The sequence below is a fragment of the Vicugna pacos genome, chromosome 34, assembly GCF_048564905.1.
Source record: "Vicugna pacos chromosome 34, VicPac4, whole genome shotgun sequence".
Lineage (NCBI taxonomy): Eukaryota > Metazoa > Chordata > Mammalia > Artiodactyla > Camelidae > Vicugna > Vicugna pacos.
The window spans coordinates 5503923-5531352 of NC_133020.1; the positions used below are offsets into that span (position 1 = coordinate 5503923).

The window sequence follows — 27430 nt, forward strand, 5'->3', positions numbered from 1 at the left end:
CCAACTCTGTGTTCACGACCCTGAGAAATCACTGAGCAGTCCTTTCTGAAACTCAGGAAGGTGGCGAGCGATCACCTGACCTGTGGCCTGATGGGCCCCCAGCTTAACGTCCTCCTCCTCATGGGACAGCCTCTGAAATACGTGCCCTCGTTTCAGCCCAGGAACAGTGACAGGAAAGCAGCATTTCCAGAGCAGTCTAACAGCTGAAAAATGATGGGCTGGAGACACCATGCAGGGCGGGCGAGGGCTGGCTTAATTTGCAGCCTCTCTTTTGGGTGCTTTATGTATTTCTTGTTGAACCTGCTCTCACTCTGGTTTTTGTGTCTCTGTGTCTGGGTCTGATTCACTGTGCTTGTGTTCCTGTGTGTGGCTCTTGAATGTTTTTCTTAGAACGTCCCTTCGAGAATGTCTTTGTAGCCACGTCCCTTAAGCAGGCCTCCTGCTTTCTGCCAGCAATGCCTCCTCAGGCTCTTCCTTTCTGTTCTCCATCATTTCATGTATCTTTTTTTTTTTTTTTTGTCTTTTTACTTCTCTCTCTTTCTCCATCTATCTTCAGCCGTCTCCCCACTCTCTTTCTCTGCCTTCCTTTTTATTCTTCCCTTTCCCCCTTTTCTTCTACCTTCCATTATTTTTCATAATTAAATATATTGGAGGATGAAAGCTTCAATTTTGGCTCTATTTATAAAATAGAATTCCTTGAATACCAATCTTCATTTAAAACCTAATAAGTCTTGCACTAATTCATATTTTAATAACTTGTTCTCTATAAGGGTTTTTTTTTTTCTCCTAAAACACCCGTCTTTTTAGGCACCTGCAGTCAAGCTTCTGCTCCCACCTGTCTGCTCAGGGCCGCCAAACCCACGCCCTTTCTCAGCCCTCTTCTCCCACGGTCTGTCTTCTTTGAAAATCCCGCCTTTTTTATATTTTAAAAACTGCTTTATTGAGCTATAATTCACATACCATACAATTCACCCATTTAAAGCATCCATTCCAAAGGATTTTAGTATATTCCCAGATAATGGGCAACCACTGCCACAGTCAACTTTGGAACATTTTCATCATCCCCGAAAGTAACCCCATTTCCCCCAGTGTCACCGCACCTCCCCCCCTCCCCCGCCCTAGGCAACCACTAATCTATTTCTGTCGCTATAGATCTGCCTATTCTGGGAATGAAAATCTCCTTATTAACTGGAACCAGTTCCGCCACTATGTGTTGCAGTGCTCACAGCATGTTAATAAAAGATTCTCTTCGGTGTTTGCCTTTCCCTCTGGATTAAATGCTCTTCAAAGGCAGGTCTTATATCCTTGGAGCCTTTTCTGTACCCTTGGGACCTTCCTCAGGACCTGGCTCAACAAGTTTGTTGATCTTGACCGGACACAGCTGATGTGGGGCATGGTTACTGCCACGAAGACTGTGAAGGTCTAGCAGAGGAGAGGGAGGGCGAGAAGGAGGGGGTGGGGTAGGGAGATGGATTCCACTGTGGACCTAGAGGTGTAACTAAGGTGTTGGGTGAGCAAAAAGGAGAAACATTGATCTGGACTGAGGAACCAGGGAAAGCTTCATTAAAAAAGAGATTCAAACCCCACCTTGGAGGATTATCTCCAAAGCTGGTGATTATGGGGTGGACGAGAAGAGCATCCAAGGTAAAGGGAACCAGGGAGACGAAGGTGAGGAGGCAAAAGAGAAATGGCAGGTGTTCCATCCTGTGCAGGTGGAAAGAGGAGAGTGGGAGAGAGAGTGAGGGAAAGGGGGCAGGAGAAGGCGGGAGGGAGGGAGGGAGGGGTCTGATACAGTGATGGCGGAGACAGTGAGAGACAAGGTTAGATGGTAGCACCAAACACCAAGTTTTCTGAAACTCAGATGACCATTTTGGTTTGCTGTTCAAGTGAGACTCTCTTAAGCGAGTGTAGGGGACACTGATAACAATACTGGGAGCAGAGGCCAACCCTGGCCTGTCTCAGGCAACCGGGAGGGAAGGTACCACCTCTCTGCTGTTTCCCGTCCCCACCCAGGTGTCGGCAGCCCAGACTTCTTCCTTCTCTGATCGGCATTATACTCGAGACCACAGTGAGACGTGCGCTAATTTCCCAGTTATGTTAGCAGTGCTATATTTTGTTTTCCCAACTCGATGACTGACTTCTTGAGAGTCCTGGGCTTGGGGCGTTTGCATTCTTCACGGTGATGGGCACAGATGGGAACCTTACTGGCACTTAAGTTTCCGTGACCAGGGCAACAGTACAGACTCAGGGGGAAGCAGACGCCAGTCAGGCACATCCTGGTGTACTGGACGCTGTAACTTACGCTGCCCTTCGGTAGCCTGGATCCAGGACCTGCTGTGGCGTGGCCAGAGTCCACACCATTGGTGCTGAAATCGCGGCCTTCCTGTGCGTGAATGAGGGTCACAGCCCCAGCACTTTCCTCACAGAGAAAATGGAAACTCTGCAAAAGGCTCAGGGAATTATGTCATCCTCACCTCTTCGTCCAGACCCGCCGGTTACCTCCACCTGGAGTATTCGGAGAGCAATCATGGGGGGGTGTCACATTTTCTTCTTTACAAAAACTGCTTAGAGATTTCACTGACGGTGGCTGATGGAAATGCATCACTTTCCTTGGGGTTCTGACTGATTATCACGTGTGCAGCTGAAGTGTGACGAGTTTACCAATGAGGTTTCTCACAAGTTCATGTGGCATGTCGATAGTTATGTTGTTCTTGGTGTCACGTAATGAATTGAATTTCTAAGCATCGCAGGCTGATAAAAGAAACTTATGTTGTTTTTGTTTCTCGTAGTTTATTCTGAGTGTCAGACTCGATTATAGGATCTCATACATGCTGTCAATATATAAGAAGGAATTCGGGGAGAGCAATGGAAATGCTGAGACATCTGCCAGTGGCTCTCCAGATACACTGCTGCCATCAGGTATCTCCTTTGTGACAGTGTTTCCTCTTTGTATGGTGTCTTCCTGAGGACTTGAAAGTTCCTTTTATGTTTTTAAAACATGAAGTATTCCTATGAGACAAAAGTGTCAAAATAAACTCCACCAGTGTAATGAAGGAACTGAGATAGAACATCAAGTAACTTGCCCAGAACAGCAGGGAGGATGTTTGCCGCTGCTGGTGCTCAGTCCTTTGCATGCCGTTTCTTTTGTAATCTTCACACCACCGTGAGGTCGAGGTGCTGTTTATGGTGCCATTTTACAGATAAGAAAACCAAAGTCAGAAGAGTTAAGTTACTTGCTAAAGGTCATGAGAATAACAAAAGAGGAATACTTGCTGAGGTCTTTCCAATTCCAGGGTCTGAAACTTTTAAGCATTATGTTATTTTGGTGAAAATCCAAGGGAATTTTTTTTTTTTTGGCCTGGATCAAAGAGCAGGGTGAAATGCAGCTGTCAGGAGGAACGGTGTTTTGTAGGAAGACATCACCCAATTTAAGAAGAAAGCTATGGCGTTCCCCAGAGGTCTCGATGTGGATGCTGGTTTAATTTTGTGTATAGGTGTTGTTTTTTTAAACTATTATTATTACTTTGCGTGGTTGTAAATGGGTATTGTATATCAGGTTTTCATATTTAAAAAGTGTAAGAACGAAGCCACTCTTATTTCTGAGTATAGGAGCATAATGACATAAGACCATAAAAATTATTATTAAAATTTTGTGACTCTAGAAAGAACCCTATGAAACTTAAGAAATATTAAATTACTGTTTTTCTGGATAGCTCAAGCCAGTCATGGCAAGCTGGAAACCATGGTGTATTAAAGATTTAGCCAGTTGACAGAATTCTTCTTCTTTGGGTAGGAGTCATACACAGATACGAAACTTTCTCTTAACCGCAACCACTGTGGCAGTGTCAGGAACCCTCCTCTTCTTTGTCCATCAATCTGTTTGACAGGAATGAGTCAGTGATTGTAAGTGTGCAGTTAGAATGGATGCTAGACCAAACATCCTGCTAGCTGTGACTCCTTGGTACCATCCAAAGACAGCGTGTCTGTAGAGACGAGTCAAGGTCTCCTGAGCTAGAAGTCTCTCTGGCATGTTTGCAACAGTGTTGTTTTTATGTTTCCCAGAAGTGTAGAACCCCAAAGGGCTATTTCCAGGAACGATATGGCAGAACCAGAAACTTCTGCTGGCGGTTGCATTGACAGCGGCATAAAAATTATTGGCTCTCAGAAGCCAGACTTCTGTAAACAGGAGCTCTAAGTGTCAGTAAGAAGTGTGGGACGGAAAGTCTAGGGGCGTCAGCAGAAAAGCAGTTCTCTCTGATTTACCTGGTCTCTCTCACTGGTTGTATCCGTAAGAGGTAGCTTTCTGGGAAGACTTCTGTTTTCCCTTTTTATATCTTGCTCTGTTCTCTTTTTATGCTTTTGGAGATGAGAAATAAATTGTGTACTTATCATAGACATCTTCAAAGTGTTAGTGGTGGTTCACATTAAAAAACAAAACCAAAACACAAGAACCCTGTCCACAAGAAGAAAGGGCTGGAATTATAGAAGTAAGCAAGTTTAGGTAAAAAGATGATGTTGTTTGTAAGTTCTGTATAGTAACAAGGTTCTTTATAGAAATACTGTGATTCTTTAAAAAAAAAATCCTTCCATGTTATTATACACACACACAGACACACATGCGCACACACGCACCCACAGACACACACATTTACATACATGAGGTAACTTTGTAAATGATGCTTCTGGTCTTTTGAATGTATCTTTGACTATAACAATTTACATTTTAAAATGTAAACTTCAATTTAAAATATTGATATATATGAGGAACTATGTTACGACTTTTTTAAGTGTTGATTGACTTTTATGGCGTAAAGAAATTAAGACAAAAATACTTTCCGGTACGCTAATATTAATATTGTGGCTCCTGATGATAAAAAGATAAAGACTGGATTTTGCCCTATCTCTTTGCAGCTATTGTTCCTGATATAGATGAAATTGCAGCTCAGGCAGAAACTATGTTTGCTGGAAGGTACGGTAACATTTATGTATGTTTATCTCGTGGATAAGGTTTTACTTAGAATTTTTTATTGACACTTTATTGTTCATCTCTGTCTATGTAAGTTTAGATCCTTTATTGTTGCCAACATAATTTCTGCCAGAAATGAAGCTGCTAATTGACCATAGAAGAGAAAGCATAGCTTTTCTTTAGGTTAGGTAAACAAAACAAAACAAAACAAAACAAAAAACCCAGGCTAGATGACATCAGTATATTGAACTCTCCCCTGAATTCTTTGCTTTTCTTTCCTCAAATAATGACAGCACATGAATGCCCTTTAACTCCCCTGGTACAAATATCACTGCATCTTGCAAAACATTGCTTTCTTGAATCTGAGAAACTTGAGGCAAGAAGGTTACTCCTTTCAGCATTATCATTAACTTTATATGTAAGAAATAAAGCAATTTTCTGCCAACTGGATATATCTATGATTAAAGAAAACAAAGTGTCTCTGCCATGACTACCCTCCTTTGCTATTAGGAGCCCTGCTAATTCATTGTTTTTAGGTTACTTTTTTCCCCTCTTTTTTCCAGAAATGAAACTAATAGTCAAAAGATAAAAAAAGTGAAGTGTCTAAGTTACACGTTATTTTCTGGCATTCATTTTTATGACACATTTCCCATGAGTATCTAAAGAGATTTCTATACTAAGCCTTCTGTGGCATTGTCTTTGGTTAGCAAAGAAAGACAAGGATGGAGAATCAAGGGAACCCAAAAGGATTTTTATCTCGAGTGAACAATTTGGGTTAGGTTTATTTTTACATTGTTTGGCCAGTTTTTGCTTTTATTGTTAGTGTGTTTTCCTGTCCAACTATTTCACTATTCCCGAGAAGAGGGAATAAGCCAGTGTACGATTTTCGCCTTAAAAGAAATGTACATTTCACGCAGGAGAATCTTGTTCGCGGTCCAAATACACCAAACGCGCGGAGCCGGTGCTGGCTGGGTGCCTGTGCGCGTGCGCAGTCTCCCCCCCACCCCGCCCCTGTGTTTGGACGCGGGGGAAGTCAGTCAGTCGTTGGGTGTACGTCCTGCCTCGTATGTCTTCATAGTAAATGCTTCTGGGTTGATTCAGACTCTTTAGTCTGTGCCTGGATGACCAAATCATCCCGGCTCGCCTGCTGCTTTCCCAGTGCGAGCACTGGGAGCCCCCGATCTCGGGAACCCTGCAGTCTTGAACAAACTGGGATGGTTGGCCACACCTGCTTTCACCTCGCCTTTTCACAAGCTTTTCTTTATGTTTTATTTCCTCGCCAGTTACATGAGGAAAAAAAAAAAAGAAAAGAAAAGAAAAAGGAAAAAGAAAAAGAAAAAGAAAAAATAAATAAGGAAAAAAGAAAAAAGTGAAAAATTCTTCCTTTTTACTTTCCAATTTTGGTGGAGAAATGATAGAACTCTGAGAATGTGTACACAATTCTAACCACTTGCAACTAGATTTTAGGTAAATCTAAGTTATTTTAGAATGATTTTTGCTTTTACAGAAAGGAAAAAAACCCAGTTCAACTTGACGACGAAGGAGGCAGGACGTTTCTGCGGGTCCTCATCCATCTGATCATGCACGACTACCCTCCTCTGCTCTCAGGAGCCCTGCAGCTGCTGTTCAAGCACTTCAGCCAGAGAGCAGAAGTTTTACAGGCATTTAAACAGGTGAGATCAAGTAGCCCTCAGTGTCCGTCGCAGAGACTCTGAAAATACTGTTTATAACATCCAACCTGCCTTCATGGTTGCAAAGTTAATCAGACTTTTCCTGGAGATGCTTTCTGTTTTTAAAGATAGCTGTGGCCTTGTCTTAAGCCAAGACATGATCTGTTTTAGAAAGAGTTCCCCACCAGTGATTTTTCAGTTGATATCTTTAATGTAAATGACAGGCACTGAGATTTAGGAAGGCACTGGGGGATAATTCCCTGTTAGGAATTTTGTCGTCACTGCTGTTTGTTTTGACCCAAGATTTTACTGATAAATTTGGGCAGGAAAAAAACAGTAGCACTGAAATAAATGTTTTGTGATTGAAAAATGTATAAACCCCAAAGAAAGGAATTGTGATGGATCTGATCTTTTTCTTTGTCATCTTTGAATGGCATCAACCTTGGGACTGTTAGTGAGGAATATCTACGTGGCTTACATGTGTTTCACTAATGTTTGTTTACTAGGCATTGATACTAGGAAGTTTTACAAGAATATGTCATAATATGAAATAATTAAAAGAGTAATTATATAAATAGATATAACTATTCATGTATTTGTAAATGTCATATTATACCTCTAAATTATAAGTTTATATCGTGAAGTTTAGACTGTATCACTATTTCCTTTCACTTATTTTTATGTTTCTACTTTTCAAACAGATAGAATCTCAGGAAAATTAACTTCAGCAGTGAAATTAGACTTAGGGTATCTTTTATTTTTTTTATTTTTTTATTATTTTTTTTTTTACATTTTTTTTTATTGATTCATAATCATTTTACAGTGTTGTGTCAAAATCACTGTTTAATACTTTGAAAAGCTTTGCTACGTCTCCCTTTTTTAAATGTGTGATTCTTTACAACATGTGACTATGTTGGATAGAGTTTACAGATGCTTCCAGGTAAATTTTCATGCTCAGTGTAGATCTAAAATATCCGTAAATATTCTAGAAATATTAAACTTCAACTGAGGGACAAATCTGTTAGAAGACTTGGGATTTTTGACATAAATAGGAATAAAGAATGTTCCCTAAGTAAATGAAGGATTGAAATTCTGTTTCCAGGTGCAGTTGCTGGTGTCCAATCAGGATGTGGACAACTACAAGCAAATTAAGGCAGACCTCGACCAGCTTCGACTGACTGTAGAAAAATCCGAGTTATGGGTTGAGAAGAGCAGCAGCTATGAGAATGGAGAAATGGGTGAAAATCAAGTGAAAGGTGGTGAAGAGCCCATTGAGGTTTGTGTTCAAGATCTGTTTTGAAATAATACAAACAGTGTCTTTTAAATCAGGGCGTAAAAGTTCCATTTGCCAAGTCAGTTAACCCCATAAACTTGTACTTTGTTTCATTCTTGTCAGTTGCTACGACATGTTATCCCATCTGCCTGCTTTTTAATCCTTTCTCCTTCCCATTGTAAATCTTACAATCCAGGAGTAAAGACAACAGGAGGGAGTGAGGTGGAGAAAAAAAGAAATGGGTTCTTTTTTGTTTTTACCATTCATTGTGGCTGTTTATTGCCAACCTATAAACCATGCCTTTTATTATTAAATATCCTTATAAATATGTAAAAAACCCAAATGGAAGGACAGTGTTCTTTATTGCCAACATGAAAGTCTTAAAAAACCTATGTATAATGCAAAGAATGGTGAGATGGTGATCGTAAGTCTTCTGTTATATTGGTTTTAGTTTTCAGCGGGTTAATTAGTTGCTGTTTTCACATTTCACTAAATAGTAAATAACCAATAAAAATGTTGAAGCAGTGTCTTAGCAAACTACTGTCAACGTGATAATTTGATAATGCATTAAGTTTCTTAAATGCCTAACTAGTGTTTTATTTGGTTGTCATTTTCATCTGCAGGAATGTAAGCTATTTTTTTATTGACGTATACTCGGTTTACAACGTCGTGTCAATTTCTGATGTGCGGTGTAATGTTTCAGTCATACATAGACATACATGTATTCGTTTTCATATTCTTTTTTTTAAAGGTTACTACAAGGGACTGAATATAGTTCCCTGTGCTCTACAGTAGAAACTTGTAGTTCTGATAGTAAGAGATATTCTGCCAAAGTTCAGTGGGTATTTTTTGCGAATTGTTCCATGCGTGGATGGAGTTTTTGTTGTGTTTGTGGAAGAGGGTAAGCACCACATCCTTCTACTTTACCAGCTTGGCAATCCTCCAGGAATGTCAGCTATTTAGAGGGGTTACCTACCCTGGCTTTTCTGTTTGTTCGAATACCCAAAATATTTTGTAGTGAAGGGTGATGATGACAGAGTGGGAGGTAGTTAGAGTCATCAGAATGCTGAAAATTTCCAAACGAAAGTTCAGTGGTGGGTAACGACTTCCACCTTGTCTCAGGACTCATTACCACTGATCTGCACAAAATTTTTGACTTAATCTTTTAAGAACCTTTTCTGTGATTTTATAATGTAAGTTAGTAGAATGTAGAATATCTACAGCTTTTTTTTTTTTGGTTGAAATGGAGTTCTTCCATAGCATATTTAAGAAATAAGAGAAAATTCAACATTTATTTAGTACTCACTGTATACCAACTCATAGCAGACATGATTGTATGTGGTATATCTTTTTAAATGTTACAACAAACTTTGGAGATGGTTACAGAGATCACATTTGTAAGGATGAATCAACTGAAATTCAGAAAACCCAAGGATTTCCTCACTCTCGGGCAGCTCTATGTGATTTTAGCTCAGGTGTTTTTGATGATAAGTTCCAGGCTCTTTAATGTAAGACTGCACTTTCTAATATAATATTTAAAGTTGTTAAGAGATGTATTGTGCTTCCACAAGACTAGAATACCTCCTCTTCTTATAAATACATATTTTGTGAATATTCTAAAAGATAAATAGAATGTTGCTCCCCCTTTCAGAACCTTTCATTCTTTTTTTAAAATAGAGACCAGCTCCAAACTTTAGGAAAATGCAGTATGCTCTTTGTAAAAGTTTGCCCCCACAAAATCACCTACGAGTAGAGATGAGATATTCCGTATAGGATGTTAGTCACTAGTCTACAGTTAAAGTTCCCAGTCATGAGGGAAAGTGGAGAAGGAACCTCTGTTACAGTCCATGTCCATGGCCTCCTCTTGGCAGATTAATAAACAGTTCATGTTGATGTGAGAAAGAGGGTGAACAAGTCACCGGAGGATGGCTCAAAGATAAAGCTGTGTTACCTGTGGGCTATGAAACTGTTCTTTTAGGGACTTCAGACAAATACAAGTCAATGAAGCTGGAATGTATTTAATTATTTGTTCAGTTCAGGATTTATCAGTTCAGGAAATGGTAATTTTAGGTACTTAAAGCAGGAAGCAATTTACTACAAGGAATTAAATTTTTGGAAACTCTGGAGGAGTACAGTTTAGAGGCTGACACTGAACTATTGATGTAGCTGCAATTCAGAGGTCAAGGCTACTGCTGCCACCAACACCAACTCGTACCATAGAAGCGTGTGACCAGATAATGGAGCCTTCGAATCCATTGGGATGTGCTTTCCAGCCCTTACAGCTGCAGGAAGGTGGACTTGAATGGATAGGGTATTAAGGGTATGAGTTTTGGAATCAGGCACCCCAGAATTTACCACTAAGTATCTGTGTGACTTTGGACAATTAATTTTAGTTCTCTAAGTTTTGTTTTCATTGTCTGTTCAATGGACATAATAAAGCTTCTTAGCTCACAGGATTATTGTGAAGATTAAATGAGCAAACTGTGCATGTAGCATGCCAGTTGATATGACTTCAGTGGGAAAATATAAACCACAAGATGACATATTATTTACCAACAAGTCAAGAAGCTTTAATTAATTTATTGTGTCTATGCGATCATCATGGACCAATGGCCTTACTTCTGAGACTGCTCTTTCTCGTGGTTGCATTATGACAGCAGCATCGCAGATGTCACACCTCTGCACACCACCACCAAGAAGGAATATCGTGCTTTTCTGGGTTCCCTGTTTAGGAACAAGCAGACTTTTCCCAGGTGCCCTTCAGTAGATCCTATCATCTCCTGACTCCTTGGCTGGAGCAGGACCTCCAAACCTCCAAACCTCCAAACCATGGACTATATATGATTGGCTTAGGCTAAATAAAAGATGCTCCACAGCCAGCATCCTCTCCCCTGAGTTACACGGGGGAAGGATAAGTGGCAAAACAAAGTCAGGATTTGCTGGCAGGGAAGAAAGGAAAAAGGATATAGGTTAGCGACCAGCAGTGTCCGCCAAGGCAGCAGTCAGTGAGTGATGGTTGTCATCATTATGATTGGTTTTTGTGTGCACTTTACTGTGCTGTTTACTATGATGAATATGAAATTATGAAATCTTAAAGATACTTGTTAAATTGCAAGATGCTTGTAGCATTATCAAGTTCAGTTCCTATGTAATAGTTGTTCTCGCTCTAAATAGCTCAGCTAGGTGAAGATTCCTTGAAACGAAACAAATTTCTGTGATGGGAGATTCAGTACCTCCTGACATAGGACATCCTGTTGAAATTAATGTATAGCCTGAGAAACAGAATGTTACAAACATTCCCTGTGGCCCATCCCTATATCCCAGAGGAATCCTCTGTCATGAGTTTAATGTTAATAATTTCCCTGCTTTTTTTAATGGCCTCACCATGTATATCTGTATTTCTAAAACACAAAAAAGAAAAGTATTTCATTTGGTCTGTTTTAGATGTGTTTTTGTTCTCCACCTTTGTTGTCGTACAGCAGGAACGTGTTCCTTGCTTCTAATATATATTATTACATTTTATGCACATGTTTATCTCGTTAACATCGATGAACATTTCATTCTTTACAGTTCTAGTGTTTTAAAAGAAAATCTGCTACCAAAAGGTGCTTTGAAAACTTTTTATTAATGTCACCTGATGCACATGTTTAAGAAGCCCCTTCAGGATTTATATTTAGGTCTAAACATCTAGCATGTTTACCCTCACCCAATAATGCCAGTTGTTTTCCAAAGGCCAAGTGACACCCCATCTAAAGTGTAGGTTTTGAGCTCATATCTTTTCTTTTTTTAATTGAGTTATAGTCAGTTTACAACATTGTGTCAATTTCTGGTGTGGAGCACAATTTTTCAGTCATACATGAACATAGTTGTATTCATTGTCACATTCTTTTTCACCACGACCTACCACAAGATCTTGTATATATTTCTCTGTGCTATATGCAGTGTAAACTTGTTTATCTATTCTATATGTATCTGTCAGTATCTATAAATTTTGAACTCCCAGTCTGTCTCCAAGCTTGTATTTTGTTGGCTTCCAACTTCAGGCTTGAAAGCTGGCCTGTTTTACTCCTTGGAGTGTTTGTGATTGCCTCGGCCTGTGGCCAGGGGGCGCTGTTGGCTTGGGACCGCAGCACTCCCTCCCCCTACAACTGTCTGAAGGCAGGAGTCTTGGGTTTTGCTCCTCAAACTTGACACTTGAGGGCTGACTTGTCTGTCAGGGTTGCAGGGTTGGTGTTTGTCCTTAGGGTCACTTATCATGTTGGCTTGAAGCTCCAACTCTCTGATCTGGTTTCAGGCTACCTTTTATTTCCTGTGTAGATGGAGAGTGGGTGGGGTGTTTCGGAGTTGCCCTTCACTTTCAGTGTGCCCGGAAATGTACTTAAAACAGGTTCCACCTCTAGGATCTAGCTGTTCTGTCACAGGAGGGCCCTTTGCAGTTATAAGTTCACTGTTCTTGCAGAAGTCCTTGGGAACGTGTTTACTGAGATATTTAGTAATTAAAAAAATGTATTAGGAACTTAAGATTCTTTGGAAGTTTATGTGTGAGTTCCTCCGAAGCCTGTGCTTAATCCGGAGATTTCGTTTGCCTTCCAGAGGCACTGTGGAAGGCTGCACTTTGTGACCGTGTTAAAGTTTTTGACGTGTAACTTTGAGGGCCTTTTATGAGTGGGAATTCTAGTCCCAAATCTTGAGTGAAAATGGGCTTGTCTTTGTATGTAGAAGCTTAAGAAAGTTTTTCTCCTTTTTTTTGGTTTCAGCCAAGCCAAGCCAAGGTCCCCTTTGATCTTCTCTGGGCCTGGTTTATCACTGCGGGTGTCTCCTTTTGAGATTCTTGGTCCTAAGGCTGGTCTCTGATCAGACCTTCCCTCTTCCTTGGGATCCAGACTTTGTTTCCTTTATGTTCTGTGTGTGCGAAACAAGTTAAGACTCACTTGTTGGTTATTATCTCAGGCTGATACCCTCAGGGCCAACAACGTGCTTGATTGCTGCTTAGAAATTTCATGTATTTTTATGGATTTTGGCCTCCATTTGCTTCCTTCTCTTTATCAAAAAGAGATTGAAGTATTTTTCTCCATCACTTCTAGGTGTTGTATAGCCAGACGATTTCTCTGCACTCCTACCTCAGCAGTTTCTATATTTAACAGTTCTTAACAGCAGAAAACTCTTCTTTATTTTGAACCCATATATGAATCCTTGCATGGTCTGTCTACTGGTGCTCGGGTTAAGGCAGCACGGACTGTATCTGAACCTTCTCTCCTTGATTTGCTGTCGCGTTTCCCAAGAAGACAAGCGTCCTTTTGAACATCTTGCTTAAAGTATGATTTCATCTCTTCACCATCATACTTCCATGCCTTTGTACACGCCTGAATTTCTCATTTCCCTTCTTAAAGTTTGATGTCTAGAATCAAGTATATTTGAGATAAGACTCTTGCCCTCAAAGAATGGAACACGCAGAACAACACACATGAAACAATATGACAAAATGTATGACATGTAATTAACCCTGACCTGTATAGCGCAGAAAAGGGAGAGGTCACTGTAGGCCTGACCCCTTGGAGAAGGCGTCCCTGTTTTGAAAGATTGGGAGGATCTCATGGGCTAATGTGTTCAAGAATAATCACGAGAGAAGCAGAGTTCAACAAGAATAAGTGATTTGTATTTGAAGTGGCTGGAAACTAGGAGCCTTTGAAGATTTGGGGGGAAGGGACGTGAATATACTGTCTCAGAAAATTTCACCCGGAAAAACCCAGGATGGTTCAGCAGAAAGAGTCTTAACTGGCGGGGGGACCAGTTAAGAGCCTCTTGCCCGAATCCAGGTGTGAGGTTATGTGAGCATGAACTTGGGAGGCGGCAGTAGCAATGCACACGAGCTGATGGGTTGAGAAGCCAGGAGAATGGTACATTGATAATAGATTAATAAGAGGAGAAAATGTGAGAAACTTCAAAGTTGCTAACTTGTGCACAGCCAAATAATCTCCGTTATGCAATGAACCAACTGCCACAGATAGTGGCAATTTATTGTGAACAGGGTGAAATATATCACAGTATCAATGGAAACAGCCAGTAGCAGGCAGCATGCACTCTGGCAGGCGGTACGCATAGTAATCCTTTGTTGTTTAGTAAATCTTTACAAAGGCTCTAAACACAGGGCAACTGGCATTGTTTTAAAACGGCTCATAATGGCCTAACTTTGTGCCTGCTTAGATAGCAGAGGACCAGACAACATTAATGTGGTTCTTCATTTTAATAGTAAGAAATGTTGCCAATAACATAAAAGTGTGTGTGTGTGTGTGTGTGTGTGTATTTTCCTCCGTGGTAAGTTCTGTTTACTTGGAGCAATAGATGTGAGTTGATCATCCATCTGCTAACACTTAACAAGTCTCAGTGTATGCTCCAAAGTTATCCCATTCAGTGTAGTTGATCTCGTAAAAACCGGGAGGAGGATGGGGTGGATTTGGTCCTCTTGGTAAGCGCATTGCATCCCTGGTACCTGTGAGCTTCATGACCTGTTGTATCTTCCGGTGGTTCCCTTTATCAACTTATCTTCCAGGGCATTAAAAGACTGCAGCATCGTTGCTGAAAGCTTAAAGGATAGGGCGTAACAGGCTGATCATCTCAGTGGTATCCCTGGTTTATCACGTCAGATATGTGTTGACTTCTAAATATAGGAAGGAGGGATTAACTCAGGAAACCAGATCCGAGTGGGTTAAGTCAGGATTGCCCTGAACGCTCATCCAGCCTCTGTAAGAGTTGAGAAGCAGGCCACGTGGGCATCACAGGGCCTCAGAGAGAAGTTTCCACTCACGTTAGATATTTTTATTATTAACTTTTCTTCGCGATGCTTGTGCTTCTCTATCTGTAGGTCTGTATTTATATCTGTATCTATCTGCTCACCTAAATGCAGTTGCCTGCATCTTTAAGAAATCTTAGACTCTCACGGAACTAAAGTTTGATGTTCAAACCTTCTACCTAGTTTTTGCTTCAAGGACTATTTTTTTCGTTTGCAGGGTTTCTAATTGGTTCTTGTTCTTATCTGTGTATTCTTGATTCGTAGCTGCCTATTTTCACTTTATAATTTTTTGTTCTTTTAATAGATGTGTGATGTAAGGAACAGAATTCACTGAAAAAATGTCCCTAAGGGGCTCTCTCTAGGTTGCCTGGGCAACAGGTTGGCTGGCCACTTGCAGGGCTGAGGGTGGGTGGGGGTTTGGGTTGGGGGGTGACTCACGTCTTCTCTTCTAAGAGTCTGTGCACTGATTTGACTTCCCACGGGACCTGTGGCTTCTGCCTCTCAGCAGGAGGACCCCCACAGCTAGTGTTCCCGATCAATTCCTACAAACAGCAGGTACCCCAATCCAGACTGCCTGGTGCCTGAGAAGCTTTGTGTATGTTCATTGATCCGTTACTCTCAAACCTGCCCCATAAGAAGTTGCTGTGAGGAAGGGTTGGGGGAGGTGGTTTCTCAGAAGTGTAGACCCATGCTGGTGTCCAGCTGAGCATCCAGCACGTCTCTGGAATGCTGGAGGGCTGGGGGACACATGCCTTCTCTTCTTTTCTGACACTTGGCTCGTGGCTCCCCCTTTCCCAGGAAAGCTCTCCCTCCCCCACGCTCAGTGATGCTTTGGAAGCAGCCTGCGTGTGCAGCAGCCATAGAGTGGTCCATGGTGGGGTGAGAGGTGTTCCTCAGTTCATCTCCATGACTATTGGAAACATACTTATATTTAAAAGTCCTTTCCAAAGGTTACCTGATTCTTTGCATTTCGCTGGAATAGATCTAATCTCATTATTGGGTGTTTTTCGTTGTCTTTCTTAGCATTAACTGTCCTCACATGCATTTGAATTTTAGTTTGCAGACTTATGTTTTTGAGGGAATGCATTTAATTCCTTCCTTTCTTCTCTGCCTTCTTCTCTTTCCTCCCTTCCTTGGCTTTTTCTCGGCTTCTGTCTCGGCACCACTTTCTTGTCAGATGGTTTTCTTGTTACCTCCACATCCCATTACTCTTTAAAAGCAAAAACCGGTTTCCTTTCTTCGCCTCCCACCTCTGATCTTTTTTCTTTGATGAAGCAAGCATACAAGCAGGCAGATCCCTCTAGAAAGATACCTTGAAAGAAAAGTGTGCTTTCCCAAGTGTTAGTCCTTTGATTCTGCACAGCAGGAAAATAGTTCTATAGAAACTTGGTTTCTTCAGCCAAACTTGTGATTGACTAACTGACTTTTGGCAAAAGTAGCTGGTAGAATGTCTAAGCTTCCCAGTTTGGTACAGAAAGAGTCCATGAGTTTCAGACAGAATCTTCCTATGTGATCAGACCAATGAGGGACACTGTGGTCATTGCATAAAAAGCTCTACTCCAATAATTTGGAGAGTGCTTTCCTGAATTTTCCTTTATGGAGTTTATCTTCTTGTCTCTGTTTTCTAGTTTTGCCCTCAACCTCCTCATATATTTATTTTGCTGGTTTTTATCATGTCACATAGCTCCGTTTTTTATGTCTGAGCTGATGCTGCGGGAGGTGATTGCTGCTCATGAGCGTCTGTTACTTAAGTCCTTTCACAAGACGTCTGATGGAGAATTAGTTTTTGGTTTAAAGCCAAATGCCACTTGTGCTCATCCTCATTTATTTGGTTGTGGTGCAGATGCTTAAATGCAATGCTTGTATCTCCTGAATTTGTTTCTTTGAATTATTTCCACGACAAGAATCTTCCCCCTCTTGCCTTTCAGCTTACATTTAACATGAAAGCCATTTTTGCATAAACTTAATCTTTTTCTTTATGTGAGAAAGAACAGTTACTACTGTATTTATTTTTTTCATTTTGTCGTTTGTTCTCAATTCAGTAGAAGTTGTTAGCAAGTAGGCTAAGTCCCTGTATGGAGTTTTCCTCAACAGGTGGCTTACGAGGAAGTTACAGAAGTTGGTTCATTCCAGTCCTGGCAAACATGTCACTCGACCAGGACCAGGCAGCATTTCTGGGATGATTGCTTTCTGAAGGAGGCGTCCCAAAGAAGGTGCCAGTTCTCTTTCTCACCTTCTGTATACACAGCCCTACTCACAGCCACGTCGGGGTCGGCTCTGCGATGACTGATGAGGGATGCTTTCTTCACATAACATATCGGATACCAGACACAGTTTCTCATGGCTCTGTTGTATCACTGTTTTTGTTTCCTGTACTGTGCTTTGTTTATTCTTTGTCACCTGCTGACTAAAGTGTTACCTCTGCTTTCTACATTTTAAATAATACTGGTGAGGGTCATATAAAAAGTATTACATAGTATAAATAAAGTATTGTGGAACGTAATATAGAAAAAGCATTGCACCTCGCTGTGCTGTAATGGGTTCCTGCTGTACTCCTACGGAAACAGCTATTAGTCATCCTCGAGCATCTCCATCATACCTAATATCTCTTTAAGCAAAGAGGATGCACTCCTTTGGCACACCCCTTTTGTTACCTTGTTTATCAGAGACACAGATAGTCTGAGGGATTAAGATATTTTCTAGGACATCTAATTAAATATCATCAAATGTGAATTCAAATGACATCAGGTGAATCAGAAAACGCCAATATTGTTATTTGTCTTGGGACAAAGGGAAAGGAAAACAGGTTTGGAGTAAGGTGAGGACTGTGCATTGACCCTTTGGAAGGGCAGGCATTTGTGCCTAAGTCAAGGGAAACTGGAGGGAAGCTATCCACCAATATGGGTGGACACGGCCGCTTCCCTGCACTGTGGGTCTTGGGCCAAGTCTTCAGACAGCCTTAGGTGCCAGCTAGGGAAGCAGAAACTGTCAACCGTGACCCCGTGATGGTCTGAATTAGCTTTACACGCAAGGTCAGATAAGTAGATCCAGGCTCACGTTAGGGTTTCTGCCAACCTCCTGGATATCATCCTGCATGGCTGTTGTGTGATGTCACTCTTAGATGGGAAGGAGGAAAAAAACCTTGTCCTCCCGCAGCCAAGCTCTCATTCAGTTGTCTGAGGAGGCGATATTTACTATGAAGAGCTTCGACTCAGTTGTAATCTGGTTGGCCAATCAAGTATAAAAGATGGATTTTTAGTTTTTCTTTTTTCATGTTTTGGAGGGAAATGGGATGGGGAAAAGACAGCATTTGCCATCTAGAAGTTGGGAGGAGGGTGACTGGTAAATGACGCCACTGACTCAGTTGAATGGTGGTTACAGGAAGAGAAGGTTTGGGATGCAGATGGTGAGCAGAATGTTTTGCAGTCTTGCTGACTTGATGACAGACTCTAACCTCACTGGGGTGGGGACCAGGAGGAGACGTGCAGGGAGCTGCTTTAATCACGCAGCTGTAGTAATGCAGGCAGTTCTGCATTGTAGGATATGGGAAGTTCTTTTTTAAAAGCGTAGTTGCTCTTGTTTAAATTAAGGAGCCAGTTCCTCGTTAATCTGTGCCAATGTATAGTTCACCATATATTCTTCATACGATATTTTCTTATCTCATTTTTGCTATGGATATAAAAGAGTTTCCTTGTCTGATGCAAAATAAATTTGGGGATGATGCAATGTTCAGAACTGGTATTTGTTTAGATACTCACTCTGAGTCTGTCTCAATCCCTGCTGCCCATCCAATTTCTAGACCCTCCCAGAAACTTCTAGACCCTTCTAGACCATTCTTGCTGTGTTGTTTCCAAATATACTGCTTTCTGTTACAGTACATACTATGCAATTAAAAATCTAGCTGCTTCTATAAAATCACTTAACTAAGTGGTTCCCATATTCCATTAGAGGAAATAAATTCAAGTTCTTCCAGATGATAGGAAATAATTACAAAAAAGTGCAAGTACTTTTGGAGTGCCATATTTATTCTTCATCACTGTTGTCAAAAGGTTGATTTGGATATTTACTGTAAGCATGGCACTGTTCTCAGCGTTTCACATTATTTTCCCTGAGCCTACTCTGTATAAGTCATACTTCTCTATTTTGCTTACTAATATTTCCTTACTAGTATTTTGTCGTTAGAATAAAGTCAGGGCTTTGTAGATTTGGCCACTGACCCAGGACCAAAGTTGTATAGCATATTAAAAAATGTAATCAATTTCTTTCCTTTCTGGAGGAAAACTCTTGGAACATCTTTACTTAGAGCATTTTGGCATCAAAGAAAGGAAACAAAACCTAACTGTGGTTATATAGTTTACACATTTCTTAAATTCCCCTGATTGCTGCTTTGGGATCATCCAGATGTTCGACGGGTTAATATTTCTGTTCAGTTTAATTACATTGAATTATTTTCTGAAATTAAAAAGGGCTGTTTATTGCATTCTCCAGTGGTGCCTCCTTTTGTTGACTGCTGGCAATTTTAAATTAAAATAATTTTTCTTCCTAATTCCCATACTTACAGAGGTTAGCATTAGTTATAGCTTCCCCTGGGCTGAACTAAAGAGCGTAACTTTTTGTAACGTGGTACAATGTGCCCAAGATGAGTTTTCTTAAAACAAGGGGGTTCCTTTTTTCAGGTCATTGTTTAAAAGATAGACTTAAATGTAGTTGCAAAGTTTTGCCTGTATTTTTAACTGATATTTTAAAAAAAATTGACATGTATTAGAAAGAGCTCCTTTCCACCTTAAGAACTTTGTCAGTCTTTAGATTTGGTAATATCTTAATCCTGGCTTGGAATGCAAACTTGATTTTCTTTCATATTTCTTCTCTTCCAGAAATAAAATGAATATGGCCCTTTTAAAATTCAGTCTCCACCTGTGTGATCAGAAAAAGGAAATTTAATTGTATTTCTAGCTTTGTAATTTCTACTTTTCATCAGTAAATTATTTTTGCTATCAAACAGAAAGCCTGTTTATTCCATGCTCTGACCTCCAGCCTCTTCCCATCTAAATAGTTTCCATTCATATGAGCCACTGGGGCCCCTTCCCTCTTCTATACTGGCTTCACTTGCATATGTAGTTCTACGTTTTCTTTTGCAACTTTTTAGGATTTACTTAGTGCTTATTGTTTCATAGACAACGTCTCCCATTCTCTTTACTCATTTATTTACTCATTTATTTATTGGATTGCTTTCATTTCCCTCCTAGGATTTATGAGCATAGACAGATGGTACAACCCTGGAAGGTGACAGGGACGTTTTGGGTGCCTTCATTTATACTCTTTACTTTTTGCAGCTCCAATTCCATTGAGTGAAAGAGACAAAGTGGTCAGAAAATCTTGGAGAGTATTGTGTCACCATAAAACAAAGTGGGATTTAAAGAAAATGATAGTGAACCAGAAAAATCAAATGCTAAAGATTGTTTTAGAAATTATGAATCACTGACATATAAAGCAATTTTAGTATAGGGTGGTATAAATTATTCTTTTAAAAAATGCATTGGAGGCTGTCATCTGAGATGCAAGGCTACTTCCCAGGATGGGGCAGTATCATGGAAAGGGTTCAGCCTCAGCGTGGCTGTATCTTTAAAGAGTTTGGAGAAAATCAGTACAGGGTGGAAACTGTTCATGCGCAAGAAACAGGGATGAAGCAAAGAGGCAGGGGAGATAAGCTTAGAAGTCCATGCCTCAAAAGTTCTTTTTCTCTGAGACACAGCAGGGAAGCTAGACAGCTTTGTGGATGATACCAGACATTTTCAGAAGGAAAAGAGGAAATGTCATGTAGGGCAATTTCCTTATGGTCAGTAAGATGGGAGAAGAGGTTACCTGCTAAGGTGGAGTTCAGGTTGGGAGGCTCCCTTTTGGACCATATTTGCCTAGAGAGAAGCCAAAGAAGACAGAGGGAGGCGTTGGTGGCATAAGTGAGCATAGCTGCCTTCCAAAGAAGACAGAGCCTGCAGTGGTGATGGCTCCACGTGGACCAGTCACTCTCTTGCTTGAAGCTTCCATCAGAATTTTTTGACTAGTAAAGAAAATTTATATATATTTTCTTGGTTGGCATTCATTTTGTAATTTGTCTTGGAACACAGTAGGAACAACAGCTTGGGACAAATAAAATGATACCTATTGGCTTCATCTGTTTTTTCCTTTTCCCTGAGCTTAGAATGGAGTTCCCAACACCATCAGTATAGGTAGTCAGGACTTCAGGGTGTCTTTTAACCTAAGTTGAACTTGACATTCATCCAAGTGCAATTTCGTACCAACTGTGAATAAGGGAGGTGGTCAAGCCCCACTCTGCCTCATTGACCCCTTTGGCATCATTCACTGTCAGTTCTTGGCATTTTCTGCACATGGTTGGCCTTCTCTTTCTACAGCACCTTTGGCTAAGGTGACTTCTTCACCTAACAAGTGCCCCCCCGTCCCTCGACATGTTTCTTATACTAACTACGTAGTTTTTATTTTTCAAGACCTTGGCTTGAACTTGATCTCCTTCATAAAACCATCTAAAGCTATAGCTACTCTCCATCTCTGTCTCTCTCAGCTCAGTGAATTCTGCTCAGTTCAAAGCTTTATTTGTTTTGTTAGGTTGACTGTAATTTTCTTCTGGGAAGGACCATGTCTTCTTTTTCTTTTATATCCATTTACCACTGTCTAGTACCAGGCATATATGAAGTCTTAATAAATGTTCAGGTATTAATTTGTAACTGGTGATTTATTTTCGAATGGTTGCCCCAATAATTGGTGTTTAAAATATGTACACTCCCTATGTTTGTTTTTTATTGTACTGCTACAGATGGTGGCTGCTGTAATGAAGTGTTTTTGGTGTTTCAGTTTCCCTTAATAAGCTTTATTAATTTAGTAGTTTAAAATCTTAATTTAAATTTTCTTTTATTTTCTTGGTTCTGTACTTGGTTTCTTGGCCCTCAGTCGTGACTCTTGAGGATGTCATGGTAACCTGGCAGAGAATTTTTGGGTTAAGGTGTTTTTTCCTCCCATCCCTGAAGTGCTTTCCAGCTATTATGGTATAATCCATCAGTCTTTTTTTTTTTCCCCTGCAGTTCATCCCTGATAATAAAATTATGCCTTCTATGCTCTGGATTTTTACTATTCCTTTTCATATAGGCAGTATAAAATTACAATATGTTTGATACATTCAGCATTAGGAAATGCACTGGTCATGTTACATGTAATACCTTTTACTTTTTAAACTTAACTCATTAATTATTAGTAATGCCATAGATGCTATAATTTGGTTATTATTGAGAAGTGAGAATTTTCATGTTCATTTAAGCCAAGGAGCTTTTTATGGGATGAAAAAATACAAAGGAAACATTGAAGCTGAATAATAAATTCATCACAAAATAATTACAAAATGTATTTACTGTTTATTACAAAATAAATAAATCACCTGTATTTATCACTTATGTCTACTTTTCCGTGGAAGACTGAGGACCCAAAAATGTAAAATGTACAATGAAAATCTTAAGTGGAGATGCTGTTTATCATTAACTGAGAACATTCCTTATATGTAGAATCTAAAAAGACACAAATGAACTTAGTTACAAAACAGAAACAGGCTCACAGACATAGAAAACAAACCTACGGTTACCAGTGGGGAGAGGGGGAGCTGGAGGGATAAATTGGGAGCTTGGGCTTTATATATGCACATTACTACATATAAAATAGATAAACCACAAGGTCCTACAGTACAGCACAGGGAACTGTATTCAATACCTTGTAAAAGCTTATAATGAAAAAGACTATGAAAAGGAATACCTATGTGTGTGTCTAACTGAGTCACTGTGTTGTACACAGCAAATTAACACAACATTGTAAATCAACTATACTCAATTAAAAATACATAAGTGCCTAAATAATTTTCCTATAGGTCACCATTAGGTATTTATTTAGGAAGCCATTCTTTGTCTTAAAATAATACATAGGAACCTCCTAAATTTTAAATAGTTGTGCTAATTGTTTTTTAAGGATAAAAAATCCTATAGTTCATTAAAATCCTGATGTACCTTCATAATAGCAGTAAATGGGAGTCATGAATATTAGCTGATATGGTTAAAATAAGGACATCTTCATAGATAGCCAAGAAAAGTACAGATAACCCTTCACTAAAAAGTCCTAAAATTAATTTATGCCCATGTTTACTAAGTCACTAACCTCAGTTTTGTAAACCATAGAAATCACAATTCTCAGATCCTTGTATCAGAAGAACAAGAATGTTTTTGAAAGCTTGTAATCTGTATTTTGATTGAGGATCATAAAGTGGATTTTGATTTGCAGATAGTGACTACTATATATAAAATAGATAAATTTATACTGTCTAGCACAGAGAACTATATTCAATATCTTGTAGTACCCTATGGTGAAAAAGAATATGAAAACGAATATATGTATATTCACGTATGACTGAAGCATGGCACTGTGCACCAGAAATTGACGCAACATTGTAAACTGACTATACCTCAATTAAAAACAAAAAAAGTGGATTTTGAAAGGCTTTATTTAGACTACTTGTGTATTTTTTATGTTAATAAAACCGAGTGGTTTTTAATGTGTTAAAAAAACAAAATAGATAAATTTATTACAAAGCTATACGGGGCATAAAATACATATTTTTGTGTCATTTTAGGACTCAAACATTTTAAGTCCTGTGCAAGATGGGACAAAGAAACCTCAGATTGACAGCAACAAGAGCAACAACTACTGGATTGTCAAGGAGGTCAGCAGATGTGAAGTTCTTTTCATATGGATTTACATTTGAATGGCAAAGGATTTTTGCTTTTTTATTACATTAAATATTACGTGTGTTATATTTAATGCTTTTCTTCTTTCGGAAGATTTTGATCAGGCTAAGTAAACTCTGTGTACAGAACAAAAAGTGCCGAAATCAACACCAGCGATTACTGAAGAACATGGGAGCCCATTCAGTGGTGTTGGACCTTCTACAGATACCTTATGAAAAGGTGAGCTCTTAGGTTACTTTCTCCCTTTAGTTTTTAATTTTGATACAATTTCAATATAGGGAAGTTAGGAAGAAATTTTTTTTCCTGGACTATTTGCAAGTAAATTGCCAACCTGATGCCCACCACCTCTGAGCCCTTTAGCTGATATCCCCTACAAACATAAGCACTTAACAACCTTCCAGATCAGGTAAGAGCATGACCCTCTACTGCCACCTGATCCTTGCACTCCATTCACATTTCTCCCATCGTCCCAGTCGGGTCCTGTCTGACCAGTGATCCACGTTGGAAACAGTTGTCATTGAGTGTCATGTCCGTTTAAATCTCTTCATGCTGGAACTCTCATGACATTGATGCTTTTGAAGTGTGGAAGGTCCAGCGAAGGGAGCAGAACTGGCGGCCAAGGAGAGAGGAAGAGGGGACAGAGAAGGTGTGAGGATGGAGGCAAGGGAGACAGAGGCTGCTTTATAGGGAGACACGAAATGGTAGTGGATGGGCAGGAAGGTGGGGACAATGAGAGGTGGGCTGTCAAACAAAGAGGGGGAAGAAAGAGTGGAGCAGAACAGAGAATAGAAGGAGGATAAAGAGAAGGGGAGAGACATCTAGAAAGTGGGGAGGGTGGACGGAGACCGGGTAACTAGGAAAGGTGTTGAAACAGAAAGGGGAGCATAAAACAGTGGCAGAGAAGAGCAATGTGCATTTGGGAAAATTCTTGGATAACATTTTTGCTCTGGTGTGTTTCTCTGTATCACACGCTGCTCTTGAACTTCCAGAATGATGAAAAGATGAATGAAGTCATGAATCTGGCCCATACCTTCCTGCAGAATTTCTGTCGGGGAAATCCACAGAATCAGGTTCTCCTTCATAAACATCTGAATTTGTTCCTAACTCCTGGAGTAAGTATTTTAGTGGCTTCTAATAGTTATAGGAAAGTGTCCATCAAATTTGTTTTAGCAGCATTAATGGATAGAATTTTATTCATCTTCCTCACCTCATTTTTTTTTCTTATAGGGGTTTTCTTCCTAAAAGTGAATATCTTTTATTTCCATTAAGGAAACATTTAAAGAAACTTGAAAAATTACACTAATTTTGCCTGCAAACGACAACTTCATTTATATGTATATATAGTTTAACGTCAGGAAAAAGAGATGGTAGAACAGAGACTAATTCTGCAATGACACGAGCAAGATAAATATGAGTGACTCAAAGGTAGACTTAACTCTGCTCTGTAAAACGTGTCAGTGGATACTGAGGAGAAGCTAACGTTGAATAATACATAATTAAATTAATCTCAAGAATACTGTTGCCAACATGCTGACCTTTATGATAATAAATCTCTCTTTTCCAGCTAGGTTCCTTTGTGAGCTCAGTTTTCTTTTAGTGCTGAATGATCTTGCTTTTTGTAGAAGACTTGCACAGAAAACCCACTACAACTTCTGCGTAAAATATAAAACCGATCACAAACAGGGCAATTGGTCTAAGTCCTGTAGACTAGAAAGTTGATCTTGTCGGAGTTACAAGGGCACATTCCTCTCTGTTTATTAGCTCCTTGAAGCAGAAACCATGCGGCACATCTTCATGAACAATTACCATCTGTGCAATGAAATCAGCGAGAGGGTGGTCCAGCACTTCGTGCACTGCATCGAGACACACGGCCGCCACGTGGAGTACCTGAGGTTTCTGCAGACGATTGTCAAAGCAGATGGCAAATACGTGAAGAAGTGCCAGGATATGGTAATGACCGAGGTACGTTCTCACTTTGCATTTTATCAGCTTCACGTAAGCAATATGCTCAAATATGTTTTCTGTTAACAGACTGAAAAAAATTCCCCAGCGACATAGGTTTGGAAAATAATTTAATTACTACTTAGGCACAAATATATTTTACTTAGAACTAGTGAAGTAGCATAAGTTGATTTTTATAATTTTCTAAGAGCTTGTTTTTCTTTTTGATTCTTAATGAATTGATGTGTTTTAAATAATGGGCAAAATCCTGTGAAATGTTATAGATTATTCAGAATGAATAATTATTCAGAATGAAAGTGATAAAATTTTATATTTTTAATACATTTTCAATGTATAACAAAAATGGATTAAACTCTGCTTTTCCAGTGTCTTTATTACTCTGTTCCTGGAACATAGACTGGGTGTTCTTTGCTGCTGTTTGCAGAGGGCTTTGAAAGGAGTTGAACTAATTAATAGAAATTATCCATCAGTGATTTATTAATTGTGGAAACTTAGCTATTTAGAGTAAGTTAAAAAATTTTAAAAATAGACAAAGTACTTCATTTATTTTGCCCTTTTCATTTTGATGTTTGGCACTGAGCGAGATTTAAACAATGAATAAATTACTCACTAGGAACCAAGTGATTCTTTGGAGAACTGACAGCAGTTTGAGCCCATTTGGGTAAATCGTTGCTCTGTGACCGAAATGGTTCTCTAAAGGGCTGTATGGATTAAGGCAGCCCTCAGCCATGGCTACAAACAGTTATGCAGTAGATTATATTGATTTGGGGCAATTTTCATAATTAACTACCTTAAATTTGGGAATGAGAGTAATTTCCCTATTGATACATGTGAGTCCCTTTTGCCCCATAGAAATCTTAAAATAAATTCAGCTTAAAGCCTTGAAATTTTAATGTAAATTATTGTTACTAAACCTTTAAGGGACATTTTGAACTTGTAAAATTTACCTCTTATCTGTGTTTACATTCACATTAGTTCTTCATTGCCTAGAAATGTGGGAGCTAATTTGATTTTGTATTATTATCATCAAAGAATGAATTAAAATGGGAAAGCAGTAAATAGTTAAGCCAGTCCTATGGCATTTATTAGGTGAAGTGTTTCTATATGGAAAGAAGTATGTATAATATTTTATTAATATATAATACATTTTTTTGGCACATGCATTCTCTTTCAAGAAAACATTCCGTGTAAGCCAATTAATTGGCTTATCAACTTAAATATGTTATCAGTTCAAATAAAATAGAGAAAAAATTATGGAAGCTGTGTTACCCACCAGAATATTTCATGCTGGGGTTAGAAAATTGGTCCTGTAATAGACAATAGGAATTGAGTCCCGTGCAGGTCCCAGCCTGCTTGTGGTTCAGGGTCACCATCTGCCTTATAAAGCAAAGGAGAAGGTTTGTCCTCTGGGAAGATGAAAGTTATCTTCTCCTCTGAAAAAGCCTCCTACGTAGTTGGCCTTGGCATCCTCCAGGAGTAGGAGGGCAGGGATTGAGGCCTCATGAGTGTGGGTTTTCTGTTGCGGTAGAGAGAGAAGACAGGGCTTGTCACCAGAAAGTCTGGAATGGGAATGTAATTACCTCCAGAACTCGTCACTTTTAAGTCAGCCCGGGCTTCATGACACTCTTGGAAGTGAATTCTTTAATAAAATAATAGTGCAGTTTCCAAAAAAAAAAAAATAGACAATAAGACATTATGGAGATTGAGCAATAAAATTACCACCTACTGGAATTTCCACTAAAATTATATAAATAAAACAAGAAGGAAAATTTATGTCCTGAAAGTCTCTGCTTACTCATTTCTTTCTTTCTCTCTTTGAAAGTCATCTTTTTCTCTTTATTCTCCCATCTCTCTTTTACCTGCATTCTCTGCCAGTACGCATAGTGCACGGAGTCTCCAAATTCTTGTAGGGTTGCATTTGGATCAAAGTACTTGCTTATTTATTCTGTCACTGTGAAAGGGGCTGGGGATATT

At 39.5% G+C, this 27430-nt stretch overlaps 1 protein-coding gene across 2 annotated transcripts in view; it reads left to right on the forward strand.

Moving 5' to 3' along the window:
- ITPR2 (inositol 1,4,5-trisphosphate receptor type 2) overlaps nucleotides 1–27430 on the forward strand; it is a 419753-nt gene that overhangs the window by 161691 nt on the left and 230632 nt on the right. For both annotated transcript variants that reach the window (XM_072954773.1, XM_072954774.1), the window contains 8 exons: nucleotides 2790–2919; nucleotides 4912–4969; nucleotides 6474–6639; nucleotides 7739–7912; nucleotides 23380–23469; nucleotides 23588–23713; nucleotides 24484–24606; nucleotides 25256–25456. In XM_072954773.1, coding sequence (XP_072810874.1) covers nucleotides 2790–2919; nucleotides 4912–4969; nucleotides 6474–6639; nucleotides 7739–7912; nucleotides 23380–23469; nucleotides 23588–23713; nucleotides 24484–24606; nucleotides 25256–25456 — 1068 coding nt within the window. The remainder of the gene's footprint in view (nucleotides 1–2789; nucleotides 2920–4911; nucleotides 4970–6473; nucleotides 6640–7738; nucleotides 7913–23379; nucleotides 23470–23587; nucleotides 23714–24483; nucleotides 24607–25255; nucleotides 25457–27430) is intronic.